The sequence below is a fragment of the Oryza brachyantha genome, chromosome 4 (genome assembly GCF_000231095.2).
Source record: "Oryza brachyantha chromosome 4, ObraRS2, whole genome shotgun sequence".
Classification (NCBI taxonomy): Eukaryota; Viridiplantae; Streptophyta; class Magnoliopsida; order Poales; family Poaceae; genus Oryza; species Oryza brachyantha.
In genome coordinates, this window is record NC_023166.2 from 9,158,902 (window position 1) to 9,174,296 (window position 15,395).

Sequence of the window (15,395 nt, forward strand, 5' to 3'; positions counted from 1 at the left end):
TAAAAGATGGGAGGTTTAACCAAAAAAAAATGTTAAGTCTAATTTGTGTGACTATTTTATCTCCCAAAACTATCAGCTATTTTTGGTCATGACCGAAGACCGAACAAATTTAACCCACGCATTTTGATCTTCACTTTTAAATGAATGAATACCACTTTGCGCTATTACCATGGTGTGTTAAGCCTATAATTTCTGCTTACTCCCAGAAGCATGACTAGAATTTACGCTAAAGGTTGTAAGATAGGAAATATGTTGCCTGCAGAAAGCAGTATATCACACAAGGAAAACATTCAGTGTGTTAGTGCGTACTGTGGCGTGTCCACTGTGGAGAGGGATTTGATTCCTAGCTCTCCATAATTAGGATTTGTGCAAATCCTAGGTCATGGGGGGATCACCCTCTCTGTACCCCCACAACCCCACAAGAAAAGTGGTTGCATTACCATAGTCATCGACAACATCAGAGGAGATTTGGTATATCAATTGTAGGGTCAACTAGCCCGATTTTCTCGCAATAAATTAAATTCTCTCGGATTTTATAGAGCATTATCGATTAGGAATTTGAAGTGAAGGGATGGTGGTGGGTGAGGGCATCTGTAGAGAGCCATCGGAGCCCCTCGCGAAAAGATAAATTATTTTCTACTTCCTGATAAATTTTTATCGAGCAACTTATTTGGAAACATGACCCAATCCCCCCCAAGGGTCCTACAATATGTCATGATGGGCATCGATAAGGTCTCTCAAAAATGTTTCATTGACTACTTATTTACATCATGGTAATATATATTTGTAAAACATAAAAATATTAAAAAATATCTTCCGAGACATATATATATATATACACACACACATGTATATGAATATATTCTTCACATTTTCAATCGAAATACACATTACAAAACACGTTGATTCTCATATGCCAAAAATTACCTGTTTTGTGGCATAGTAATCCCTAGTACATATGTGGCCACTTTGACACAAACAGCACAAAACTTTTAGTAAGTGTCCCAAGTCCCAACTACCAGTTGCATGCCCTCCATGTCACCATTGGAGTGAGGAACAAAATCCAACCACACTACCACATAACTATATGGTTTCCATTGCGTTGTTGGTGCACAAGTCCCTTTTCTCTAAGGCCAAAGCTAAAGAAGAAGAAGAGGAGGAGGAGGAGGAAGTTCATGAACAGCATAAGCCAACTAAACAATAACAGCATCCCTTTGTCTTTTTTTTCTCCCCTTTCATGGATATATAGTTGCCTCCCTTTCAAAGTGCAGGAAGCATAACCCTATCCATTTGCACTCATGTGATTAAAATTTAAAAAAAAATGGCACCACTACTGTGGTGCAAGAAAGCCCTACCAGCTCTTGACTATGACATGGCACTGCCCCCCTTGTGTAAGGATGATGGCTTGCTGATGGTCATATTGCAAATGTCCTAATAACAATGATTAATATATGAAGTTGTTAACCAGCTTATTACTACTAATTATAAAAACTTTCAAAGAACATGTCTGAAAAGCATACCAATTTAGATGGGGCTCACATGAAGGCATGCAGCTGGAAGGAGGGGGAAAGGATTGGATTAGAGAAGGTCTTGCACTCTAGGGGCAAGCAATCAGTCTGAAATAATAATCTGATGTTGATGATGATAGGTACACCTGAGGCCTACAGTTAAAGGCTTAAATGAAATATATGCTTATGGGAGCCCTTATTTCTTTTCCATGATTCTTCTTCTGAGTGGCTTTCGGTTGTTTGATCTCCTTTTTCTTGTATATGTCCTAAAAAAATGTGTTATTCTCTACCCATAAAAGGAAATTTCCTTGGGGGGTTATTTTGATTGATCTTGAATTTTATCTTTGTCATGTATGTCATGTACATTGGTAGACAAGATGACAAGTAGATATATTATATTGGGAATAAAAGTATACTAACAGCACCCAATTCATCAGTTTATAATCATCCCTTTATTCTCCAACACTTAAATGTGAGCCCTCAAATGACATCCCAGCTCATCAGTTTATAAGCATTCACCTATGACAGGAATAATACTGACCATTAGTTTTTTTTTTTCACTCACAGAAATTAACTACAGATGTAAAGTGATGACATGATACAGCGATATGAACTCGGTCAGATCCATAGCTTGTTATCCATGTGCTTAGATTTTGTTCTCAGTTTCTGCTTTTAACCAGACCACAATACAATCACAATGCACTTTAATGTTCGATCGTTAATTTTTGATGCAAATTATAGCACCGACGTCGTTTTGCTTCTGGTTATACTTATAAGCTAAGTTTTAATTTTTCAAACTTAAATTTATAGTACTTTTTGAAGTTTTTTTCATCATAGTTTATTTTATAGTCTTGGTTTTAATCACTAAGAATATGTATATAAAAGTTATTTTCATAATTATTTTGTATTTGCAAATATGTCATTTGTTTTTGTTCTCTAAAAGAAGTCAAACAACCACCCCTTTAGGTCACCAAAATGGCAAGGCCACTTGCAGAGTGCAGGGTATCTGGATTGTTCCAATACCTAGTTCTTGCTGGTCTTACCATCCTAATTCTGGTCATTCTTTCATCAATCCAGTTCATCTTCGTTATAGACAGTTATTTATTTTACTTATTCTACATTATATTATAAGTGTTCTAGCCATATCAATATTTATTCATGGATCAAATAAATACATTTTAGAGTCACTGAGTTATTTTAGCTCCACCTGGACTGAACTCAAAGAAGCCGCTAAGGGCAAGTACAACGCTTGCGTTGGAGACAACACTTTTTGTAAAAAAAAAACCCCTCAGCATGCCTTGCAGCCGGCCATCCCGTCTGCTCATCAAGCGATGACGACTCATGCTCCAAGAGAGAAGAGATGGATTTAACACTGTTGTATATAGCTTGTAGACAATGAATTTTCAATAATTTATTTATAGTTGATCTTAACTATAAAAAACATTAAATAACTTATAGACAATGAAATAGACTTTAGGTTGTATGACCTATCTTTTAAACTGTCTATATGATAGATTCGAGATGTTTAGAGACAACTACCGTCTATGGGTGAACATGCCCTAAGTTGCTAATAGCAGTGGCGGATCTAGCCAATGAGATTATGGGGGTCTGAATACTTTAGATAGAGTTTCAGCCTCCCTTCTATTAATCTTTGCCATAAAATTTTATAAAGGTTTTCGTGAGGATTCCAATAGTTTTAACGGGGATAGCGGGGGCTCGAGCAATGTTGGACCCGCCCCTGGCTAATAGCTCATATCACTGCTGAATTTTCATAGCGGAATCCTAATTTTCAGAGCTGAATGCTACACCCTGCCTGTTTGTTCTACCATATCAAGTGGATGACAACCTAGAGTGCAGCGACAGCGAAACCGGTAACTTAGATACCATGCAGGAAGAAAAATTATGCTCCAAATTCATGTACAAGAAGCTTAGAAATTCGAGGTGATTGTTTATCCTTTTTATGAAAAAACCAAACGATATATTTATAAATAAAAGTTTTATATACATTTTCTTAGCAATGTAGAAAACAAGGCTGGAAGTAAACTTTGATAAAAATATTTAAAATTAACTTTAAATTTAAGGTTAAAAATTTGAGTTTTGGTATTACTACGAGCAAAAGTTTTGGTTATTCCGTTACACCTGCACACAGAAGGTTCAGAAACAAACAAAAAGCTAACGGGGAGACCGTTTTGTATTGATTTAAGCTTCTTTTCCTTTTTAACTAGTCCTATCTCTGTTGTGGTAAGATTTTCTAACTTTGTCTAAATTTATTAATTAATATAGATTTATTAGTATTCATATGAATTTAAATAAGCTTAAAAAGTGTTACATCGTAAAACGCAGGAGTATTTTGATACTAGTATTTGGCGATTGTTTTTTTTGCAATTAAGACCTCATTTTGTTTGTTATTTCCACATAAACCCAAGAAAAGAGAGAGAGACCCGAGCTGGGTTCGGCCATGGACGCGGACATGGAAACCCTCGCCGATGGCGCGGACCTCCTCGCCGGCGACGGCGGGGAGGCCGAGAGGCTGGAGGCGGAGGCGCAGGCCGACCTCCTCCGCGACCGCCTCCGCCTCGCCGTCATCAAGATCGCCACCTCCGAAGGTACACCATTTCTTTGTTTCTTGGAACGGGGATCGGTGGCGCGGTGTTTGAGAATCAAATGCGTGCGATTTTTCCTCTCCTCTTTCTCTTTGCAGGCAGGAAGGCGGGAATGGAGGTCGCCGACCCCGTCGTCGCCTGCATCGCCGATCTGGCCTACAAGAGCGTAGGTATACGCATATCTGATCTATCTCCCCCAAAACCCTACCTTTTTTTGTGTTCTTTTCTTTTCCTGTGTCCAGCAACTGCTTGTGGCAATTGTGTATGGTCTTTGGTTTCAATTGCGTTGCATAGAATCTTGCGAATGTGTGGTTTAGTTTTTATTAATTCGGGATCTCTTTGTGTTGTGCTAGTCTGTCTTCACTGATCATTTCCATGTGTAGAGATTGCTCAGATGTCTCTGGTGATCGTTTCAATTATATTAGCTGCAGTGCTTAGTGACTTAGTGTAGAGGATAATTGATTCTGACAGTTTTCAGATTTTTTTTCTTTGACGGTATTAGTGTCTTACTGTCTTTGTTCTTGATGGTCGCCATGTTTAGTGGAGCTCTGCTGAATCGGTAATTATTGTCGATATTGATGTGCAGGTGGAATGATATAAAATTCATGCTTCATTTTCCCTGAAAAACTGGAAATCTATATCTTCATAACCGATAACTCCATTACTAATGGCCTTCATTAATGCATCTTCCTCAATCAACCAAGTTTTATGGTATATTGGTATTGGCCGGAGGCCTTTAGGAAGGCTTCTGCTGTATTCATCAAATGAGTTGGAAGTTGCTTAAGTTTGTCTCCCATGCTCTTATTCATATAGCTGATGATTTGACCACCTATCCCCAAGAAAGGCACTGATTTTTGTTTTCATAACTGAAACTGTTATCTACTTCTTGACATGTTCTGCGTTTAAATAACTCCTGATTCAAATAAATTTACAATATATTTTAGTGTTGTCTTTGAAGATGGGGAAGTTAGATATTAGTTCAGTATGTCAATTGCCTAATGTGACTTTATTGATCCAGCTATACATATCCTGGATGCGTGGATATGTAAGATATGAATAAGCTGATAAGGCCCTTTCCTGCTTGGAGAGTGTTTCTTTCTTGCCAGGCTGCCACCAGCGCAGTATGTGGGGCTACATTTCCTGGACCTAATAGACTTTTAAACATAAAATTTCATAGGAACGACCCAAAAGCTGAAACTCAAGGAAATAAACTGAACTCTTAAAAAAACTATGTGATATGTGGCTGAATGTGCTATATGCATGTGATGCAGATCGCATAGCAATTAATTCAGTTATCAAGTTGAAGTAAAGACCAAACCCTTCCTGTCCATAAACACAAGAATCACCTTTTGAGCGACACCATTTCAAGATGGAATTATAGAAGGCAATGGATGGCCACCCAATCTTCTAGCACAGGTCTCTTCATCAGATTAAAAAAAAGAGTGATTTTGTGATGACAGTAAAGCATAGGCATCAGATCAATGAGGCAGTGGATTTAAAAGCAACATCTCTGAAAATATAGCACCTATAAGCTCAACTGAACTTATAAGAGTATAAATGGATCTCGATCTTGTTAGGTTTTCATATATTGAAATCATGCTAGTTCTAATTAACATCACTTTCGTAATGTGCAGAGCAGCTGGCTAAGGATGTTGAGTTGTTTGCACAACATGCTGGTCGTAAATCCATCAAGATGGAAGATGTTATCTTGACAGGTACATTAGTACATTATGATTCCATCGTCTGCTAATGCCCAAAAGAAAGCTTCTTTTTTGCTTCATAAAATACCTTTACTTTCAGACAATGGTATTTTAAAACGAGTGAAGTGCACCAGCGGTCTCTAAACTTGTGTGCATGTGTCATCTAGGTCCCTGAACTCTCAAAATGCATTTTTAGGTCCTCGAACTTGTCTGAGGTGTCAAATAGGTCCAAACGGGCTCCAACCCGCTCTATCTGCTGACGTGGCATGCCACGGTGGCGCCTATGTGGCGCTGACATTGCCCGGCCGCCGCCTGCGCCGTCACGCGCCAACCGTCTCCCGCTCAGGCGAGCGCACATGTGAGAAGGGAACGAGATAGCACAACAAAGGAGTGAGGAATCGAGAAGGGAGAGAAAAGAATAAGAAGAGAGATACTGACATGTGGGACCCACATGGCTTCACCAACACGTAGGCGCCACCGGGGCATGCCACATCAGCGGATGGAGCGGATCGGAGCCTGTTTGGACCTATATGACCCCCTAGACAAGTTCGGAGACTCAAAGATACATTTTGAGAGTTTAGAGACCTAAATGACATATGCACACAAGTTTAGAGACTACTGGTGCACTTTACTCTTTTAAAATTCCCTGTATAGTCCTCTCACTTGGTGCATCTTACATGCTGTGAACATTGCAATGTAATTCCAGCGCATAGAAATGAGCATCTTATGGGCCTTCTGCGGACATTTTCTCAACAACTGAAGGGCAAGGAGCCTTCCAGCGAGAGGAAGAGAAAGAAATCTTCCAAGAAAGATGATAACATGATGCAAATCTGATATAAGCAATGAGATAGATCTTCTGTCTCCCATTGAACAAAGGGGTAGGTCCAAGAAGGAAACTTTGCAAGAACTTAGGCTGCCAAGCTAATCCTGTTCTTCACACGTTTAGTTGTGGTAATGTGCGGTGTGAAACAGTGTTGTCTCAGTAAAATGGAGATCCTTCACATCTACTGATTTCACTGAGGCTGTTGTGTCAAGTACTAGTAAATGGCAAATTCAGAGTTTGGTTCTTGCACGGGATCATGTGCTGTCACTCTTCTTGATAACCCTGTGCCTTCCTGCTGATGTTAGCTCAACTGAAATGTGCAAGAGCATCAGTGAAAATACAGAAAAGAAAGGCAACTTTGAAAGTAGTAAAACTTGCGTGTAAGCTGCGAATGAGTGAGTGCTGTGACAATTTCTGATGTTTGGTTAACCCAGGGAAAAAAAGGGAAAACTGATGGCCTTCATCAGAGCCCGTATAAGATCAAACTTTTAGAGGAGACCAAAAGGCATCAAACTTTGAAACTGTAAACTCTCAACTGACGAAAATATACAGAAATTGTTGCCATTCTTCTGTCTGAACCTGAACCCTAGCCCATTGTGCAACCCACATCATTGGGCCTGAAGCCCATTGCAGTGCCCACAAGCAGGGTACCGAGCTGGTCGAGAAGCCCATGAATCTGGTACTTTCTCAAGAGGGCATCAAGTTCGACAGAGGACTTCAGAAGTCTGAACTTCTAAAGTATTTCTTTCCATAAGTATTATCTGAAGTCTGAACTTCGACGAGAGTCAAGATTCTAATAAGGCATCGTGCTCCCCTTATGTCCTGCAATTTCAGAATCCTCTCAAACTTCAACAATCAGTTCAGCCGTGGTCCATCTTTCGTTTTTGCTTATGCTTATAAGCTAAAATTTAAATTTTCTATCTTAAATTCTAAGTTAATTTTGAGACTTTTTATCCTAGTTTATTTTCATTGCTTTTAGATCGATAAGGAAACGTATATAAAAATTTTATTTACAAATTATTTTTTCTAAATATACCGTTTGGCTTAATTCATCGACAAGCCAAAAGATTGGCCTGAAAATTTGTTGGAAAATTTAGTCTGGCCTTCTCCAGGGAGGGCTTCATTTGAGCAAGAATTTTTGGGAAGTTTACATACAGAATTGGGCTGTTTAGTTCACAATATGCCTTTGGTTGTCTAGTTTTACCATTACCAAGCTTAACAAAGGTGAGGGTGTCAAAATCGAAGCCAGTGGAATGAAACCACGTCATACTTTTTCGTGTTACTAACACATAAAATCTAAACACCATCATTTTTCGCTTATGCTTATAAGCTAAAATTTGAATTTTTAATCTTAAATTTAGAATTGACTTTGAAATATTTTCACTGTAGTTTATTTTTCAGTCCTGACTTTTAGATCGCTAAGAATATGTATATAAAAAATTCTATAAATTATTTTAATATTTTTATTATAGTTTATTTTTTTTGCAAATATACCGTTTGACTTTTTTCTAAAAAACCAAACAATCACCTCCGAAATATGACAAACAAAGCTTGTCAAACTTGTGAACACTAACCAAATAGTGTTGCAGCTTGCGGCTGTCAACCAAACAACCACAATGTAAATTTCAGAACAAAGTTGGTTTGAATATTGCAGACATTATTGGAGAGGAAATGCAGAGTCAGGTTGGCCCTTTGAATAGTGCAAACACTATCTAATTGGAGAAGAAATGCAAAATACAGGTTGACCAATTGAATAGTGCACACATTATTGGACCGTTCACTTGAACATACGAAGAGCAACATACCTGATGATTTTTTTTTTGTGCCTGTGATGTTGCAGCTGCAAACCACCCTCTTCTGGTCAAAGATTCGCTCAGTCTTCTGCCAACCTCTCCAACTGCACACATGAATGCTCTCTGATTAAATTAGGCTTTGTGTCACTGTTAACAAGATATTTGTGCCTGTTGATCTTGTCTGTCTGTTTGTTTTTTTTCTCATTCTCAGGAATATAGTCAGATGGCGAGTTGTTGTCGTTCCATGGGTTGATTCATTCATTGTTGCATTTGCCTGCTGCAGCGTTGTTGGAGGAACGTGATGAAACAAACAAAGTAATATGCATCCCTGCAAAAAATATTGTGTTTGACCATGCAAGAGACCAGCAAGTTCCATATTTAATTAGACCACCCATTCGAATTTGATAATGTTATAAGTGATGCTGTGTAGAAGGCGACGACCGAATCTGGTGCCGCGTAATTTTCATCCTAATTAATTTAGAATCATTTAGATCAAAACTAATGATAACAATCCGGCCTCTGTAACTATAAGTGGGATATAAATAGGAGTGGGAATAGGTCAAGCTTATTGGGTCCTTTCACAACCCTACTTAACCATTAAAAATTTTTAATTCAAAAATCTATAAAATTTCAGCTCACCTCATTTTAGATCCGACCTTTAAATCTTATATGTAAAAAAGTTGGATCCATTAACACCTCTAGATATATTTAGGTATTACAAATATGAGTAATTATAATTTGAGCCCTTGTTTAAATTTTAATTAGAAAGATAATCTTATTTTGGGAATGGGGGAGTAGAAAACTAAGGATCAAATTTTCTTCTATGTCCCTGTTCGATCCTTGTGCAACAACAAACCTATCACATCTGACAACTATTTAAAATCTTTGATCTTAAAAGAAATCAATCATATCATCTGTTACTTCATGAACCGTCACATAGAAACAGTAGTGAGCCCTAACCACTGCTAGCACAACCATTCTCTAACCTTCTTCCAACATACCAAGCAATCATCATCCAACACTCTTCATCCTTAGAGTAGCTCCCCACACGTGCTCAAGGACAAGAGGAAGAGCTAGATGGATCTAGCCCACCTTGCCACCCCAACGCCATTTTGCTGCCGTTGTTACCCACTATTGCCTAATGTTATTATGGATATGACGAAGGGAGAAACTGAATTAGCTTATCTACCACCACCGTGTTGCCCTGACACAACTTAATCTAGTTATGCACCACCTACACGGTTGTACTTGTCTTTCTTGTCAATGTCGCTGCAATAACTAGTTGTGCAACAAGCCACCACTAAGGATGGGAGGAGCTTCATAGAAGTGAAGCCCTGCCGGTACTGCTAGTAGGTGAATGCAACTGATGTCTATTTGACAATACGTGTTTGATTCTTCGTTCTTAGTGACTTGATAATACGTTTCACAGCACTGGCCGTTGTCGACTCTCACATCGGTTTCCTACAACCGCCTCATGCCATGGACGCTAGTATCCAAATGATCGAGTATGTGATTCAAGCAGACATCACCTACGCCAGTCGCCATGTAGAGCCTGCCATCGGATGCTGACTAGAGAAGACCAGATTTGGCCACAGGGTGCTAGATCCAACTGTCCTCATTGTGCATTGACTGTGCTCTTGAGCCCATCGCCTTCATGTCAACCTCGCTCTATGTCCTACCGCCACTGCGCCTCATCTTGCCTCATCAACTGCTCTTCTGCTTCCACACCGTTGTGCCTCGCTTCCTTGCTTTGACCATTACCGTCTTCTCTGTTGTGGTACCGTCGCAGTCTTCGTTGTTGTGCTCCCGAGGAGCGAAAGGCCCTACCGCAACCATCCCTGCTACCTGCTAAGCTTCGACAGACTGCTCTGGTGATGACAGATATATGCTTGGAGATGAGAAGGGGTGACAATGGTGGTGCCGGTGGTAGGGTTTGGAGAGAGGGATCATCCTATTGACAGATAACAATTGCTATTCTCTTTTTCTCGTTCTTGAGTATAATACTCCCTCATTCTTCTTTGGTTGCCATTCTTGACTAACATTGTTTTGACTGACCACTTATAACTTTTAGATTATCATATCATATATATTTTGTTAAACAAAAGTTGCATGTTATGTTTTACCTACGATCTACTATGATAATGTATGATATTTACAAAATTTAAGTTTGAATATGATTAGATTTTGCTGACAAATATTTAGCATAATACTTACTTCACCCTCTTATATCTTAAAACTAAAAAAAAATCATAATTCTAGATTAGACATGTCCGGTTATTATCATGCACCCTCTATCCAAATTTACGGGATACGTCTAGTATAGTACTAAATTTTTCTATTATTATAACGCTGTAGAGGGGGCCAAGATTGATTAGACGGCCACGATCCCATCTTGCACAGAAGAAATGAATGAAGGACACGATAATGCAGCTAATCAGATGAATTTAATGTTTGTTGCTTCTATCGTCAGGTCAGGCGAATCGCAGAGCAACACGTACCAGAGAGAGAGAGAGAATGCAAGCCCTAGCAAGAAAGCAAGGAGAGAGGAGAGGAGGTCCTGATGCATGCAGCTCAGCTAGCACGCACCAGCAGATCGACACTACTGTGGTGTGATCTTTTGCAGTTCTGCGACGCAACGTAACCGGGCAGAGATTCAGAGAAAGAAAAAAGCTTCTTTGGTCATCAGTAAAGCTAGCTCACGGTTCAGTCCAGATCTGGATAAGGATGTCGGGAAAGATAAATAAGATATTCTACATATATACCAAGTGTCGTATATACTGGTTAATTAACTGTATAGCTGGCAGTAGATCGATTGCGTTCGACCTTGGCAGCTTCCAGATCGATCAGCCAGAGATACTCTGTTTTTTCGTTTATTATAAGCTAAAATTTAAATTTTAAGGTTTTTTTTACCTTTTTTTCAGTTTTGCTTTTAAATACTAATGACATGTATGTATATGAAGTTTTATCTAATACCAAAAAGATGAGAGCGGTCGTCATCGGCAGCAGGGTCGATTAGTTGCTAATATTCTATTAGCTCTGATCTCACCACGGTCCAACGCAAGTTGTACTTTCATCCCTCTCTCTATCTGTGGCTTTTCAAACTCATCTGGGCTGATACTCCGCATTATATTATGTTTCATTTATCCCTAAACAAAAGTTGATTGTTCTGCCTTATGAAGTTTCTTGATCTGACCAACTTTTGCTTAGAAAAGCTTGGACCACTTAATTTTTCATCGGGTGGGTGTACAACCTAAAAACCAATTCGGCACTACAGAGAAATTCTCTCTTTACTATATGGGCTACACATAGTGCCTTTGCTGTGAAAAACATTATGCTTTTGTCGGGAAAAAAAGCTTTTATTCGAACCTATATGTATGCATAAATACAGTATAGCAGACTAATTTATACTCCATTCGTTACTTAATATTTGATATTGTTGATTTTTTAACGACACATGTTTGACTGTTCGTTTTATTCATTTTTTTAAAAAAAATATGTAAAGCTATATAAGACAAATAGTCAAATATATATAAAAGTCAATGATATCAAATACTTAGGAACAGATAGAGTATAAGATACAGTTAATGTGTACATTTAGAGGTATGCATTATCTTCTTTCTATAATATTAGAGATTTTAGCTAGGTATCTTATAGTCAAAATATCTTATATATCTTATATTTTATGATAAGATAGTAGTCAATTAATTAGCTAGCCGGTCATAGTTACTACTCCTAATGTAAGATGTTTGATTTTTCTGCTTGCAATATTTGATCATTTGTCTTATTTAAAAAGTTATGAAAATATCATTTATTTTGCCGGTGACATATTTTATTATCAAAAGAACTTTAATCACGACTTGTTATTTTTTTATATTTATACTAAATTTTTAAATAAGACGAACATTAAACGTTACAAATAAAAAAATCAAACATAGTAATTTATACTACAACTTGAGATACATGTCAGAGCCGAGACGAAATCAATTACTATAAGCTATAGCTGTGGATAACCCTAGGTTACACAGCAACGTGCAAGCTAATTAATTAAGGTGGTGAGCTGGTCAATCTTCTGTCCTGGTCAGACACACAGATATACATGGTCCATGGCTGACGAAATCCATCATTATCCTAATAACATGCATCTAGCTAGCTTCTTCCTGGGTACGTATACACGTCGTATTCACGTACGTATAAATATTTGACGTTCCTGATGATAAAATTTGGTTATATAGTCGATGTACGTGTGAAACTCTGGCTATCATTAACTTCTCAATTCCTTATAGTTAAGAAAACTATACGTGTATAATTTCCGTGAAAAAGTACTTAACATCCAAATATATTATATTTTATAAACTTATCTAATACTCTACAATTTCAAATATATCTAATATAATTAGACATCATTATATGAATCTAGACATAAGAGCACGATAACTCGGGAGCGATTGTTTGGTCTTTTTTAAAAAAAAGTCAAACGATATATTTATAAACGGAAAATAATTTTTGAATAAAATTATATGTGCTTCTTAACAATCTAAAAGCCAAAATTGAAAAATAAACTTTTGATAAAAAGTCAAACGATATATTTATAAACGAAAAATAATTTTTGAATAAAATTATATGTGCTTCTTAACAATCTAAAAGCCAAAATTGAAAAATAAACTTTTGATTAAAAAAATGTATAGTTAACTCTAAATTTAAAGTTAAAAATTTAAATTTTGGTTTATAAGCTTAAGTGGAAGCAGAAGGATGAATGTGCTCTTTTCCTAATTGAGCTAAAACCTCAATCAAATTCTCTCTTACTGATAAACAAGCGGTTTGTTCAGCATATATGGAATAGTTAGCTTGTCGTTTGGGAGACTGACTGAACATATCGAAAGCTACAGTCAGTCGACAGGTTCTTGTCATTCCAAGTCATCGGTTGATTGCTAGCTTTTTTAGGCGACTCTGAAGAAATTTTACAAATCCTGGTCTTCTGGTTGCAGTACAAACTTTGACACTGCAAACATCTGATGCGTACAGCTAGCTATATTAGTTAGCTAAGGGTGTCGACCGTCGTCTACTGATCCAATTAATGCTATATAATATGCCGAACTACAAATACCTCTCATTCAAAACAAATTAAGCTTACACAGTACTTATATAAATCTTCAGGTGCAATAATGTCGATTAGTTCAGTGTCGATCTTAAGTATATATACGTATAGCACGAAATTTCAGAGATTCAGAGAGTGGTTGGTGATGTTGTCTCGCCGGTCAAGATGCTTTTGCGTGCATCATATGCTCGATGATCGGGTTAGTCAATTTGGCACATAAGCTTTGAAAGAAATCAAACATATATATAATTTCATGACTTGGCTAATTAATTAAGCAATTAGTTAATTAAGGAGAAGCCAAATTAAAATTTTAATTTGCAAGTCATTGCAACCAGCCAACCACACAATAGTCGTGGAAAAAACCAATCAGAGTAATGGCTTGTGGCGTTAATGATGGGTGTTATAATTTGGTCCCAAGGATTGGACTTGGCACAGACCACGGCATATGCAAAATACCGCTAAAACTGGCCACTTGAATTATAATCTTAATCCACACGAGCAGCTAACCTGCTACTGGTTTATGCTAGAAAGTTATGCGTGCTCCGTTTGATTTTTTTTGAGGTGAATTATCGTGATTTTATTTAGGTACAGTTTCTAGATACTTCGATTGTTGGTTAACTTTTTTTTTCTTACGAAATATTTTCTTCGTTTCACACTATAAGACTATACTTAATAAGTTTTATGGACACGATTACCTAGAGTGACGTGTCATCTAAAAAGTTTGAAACTAGAATAAAACACCCCCCTCTCAATGTATAGTTTCATCTATTATTGTTTCCTAGGTTACGTGCAAAACATAGGTTTCACTTCCATGAAACTCATTTAATATCTCTTCATTAATACTTTATCACTCATAAAAATATCTACATGGCACCCTATTTATTATCCATAAAACTCCTATATGTGTTAATGAATCTAGACACGTATACATTAATATATGTATGAATTTAGGTAAATCTACAAACTCTTTTATAATATGGAATGGAGGGAGAATAGTTTAGACGCAAGCATCCATAATTTGCACATACACTCAATATCACTGCAAGAATCTATAATTTTAATTTCTTGGCTGTTAAAAATCGCCAAGGTTCATTGGTCTGTCGGCTGGCCGCTAAGTAAAAACAATAAAAGAGAGAGAGAAGATATACGTATGCACCCTATTCTATGAGCATCTCTCTATTCATAATTGATAAAAATAATTATCCATAAATACAAAGGCATACGTCGAACCCTGCTTTTGGATCTGGATGGACAAATTTCATCTGTAGGAATCTAAATACTCCCTCCGTTTCACGATATAACTCTTTTTAGTCTTACTTATATTTATATAGGTACTAATAAATATATATATATATATTATATTTATTAATTGATGAATTTAGGGAAAGTTAGAAAGTCTTAATTACAGTATAAAACAGAGATAGTAGCTAAGATCAATACACACAATTCTTGTTGGTAAATTATTTTCTTAATGTTGCAAACGATCAATAATATTGCTGTGTCGTCAAACTATGGAATAATTAGTGGACACATGATAGTCATATTACTCAAAATTTGCCTAATATTTATTTGATATGTAAAACAAGTGTAATGAATATAAATAAGTTAATTGCATATTCGTACCAACTTGAGAAATAATCACAACCCAGTGTGGCATAACAACCACAAACTGTGCTTCAGCACACAGCAGTCGGCTCACCGAGCATATTAATTAATCTTCTATTTTCTTTTCCACTGCAGAGAAAATGAAAAAAAACATGTAACACCACTGACAAGCAGATGTATGAGTAAGTCCCCGGATGCATTATAAATAAAAAAGGCTAGGATAACATGTCCATGAACATAAGTGCATAAAAATATTTTTCTACTCAAG

At 37.2% G+C, this 15,395-nt stretch overlaps 1 protein-coding gene across 1 annotated transcript; it reads left to right on the forward strand.

Annotated features, from left to right (window-relative positions):
* The first annotated feature begins 3,910 nt into the window (after positions 1-3,910).
* LOC102716399 (protein MHF1 homolog) lies at positions 3,911-7,007 on the forward strand. Its single transcript, XM_015836232.2, has 4 exons — positions 3,911-4,114; positions 4,210-4,281; positions 5,746-5,826; positions 6,518-7,007. Exons 1-4 carry the CDS (start codon positions 3,967-3,969, stop codon positions 6,643-6,645), a joined length of 429 nt encoding a protein of 142 aa, XP_015691718.2. The 5' UTR covers positions 3,911-3,966; the 3' UTR covers positions 6,646-7,007.
* Positions 7,008-15,395: the final 8,388 nt, after the last annotated feature.

Bases quoted from the DNA above. Each gene is read 5' to 3' on its own strand.
- LOC102716399 (XM_015836232.2), top strand. From the start codon at position 3,967: ATGGACGCGGACATGGAAACCCTCGCCGATGGCGCGGACCTCCTCGCC. The intron at 4,115-4,209 runs GTACACCATTTC...TTCTCTTTGCAG, and splicing joins CAAGATCGCCACCTCCGAAG to GCAGGAAGGCGGGAATGGAG. The intron at 4,282-5,745 runs GTATACGCATAT...CGTAATGTGCAG, and splicing joins TCTGGCCTACAAGAGCGTAG to AGCAGCTGGCTAAGGATGTT.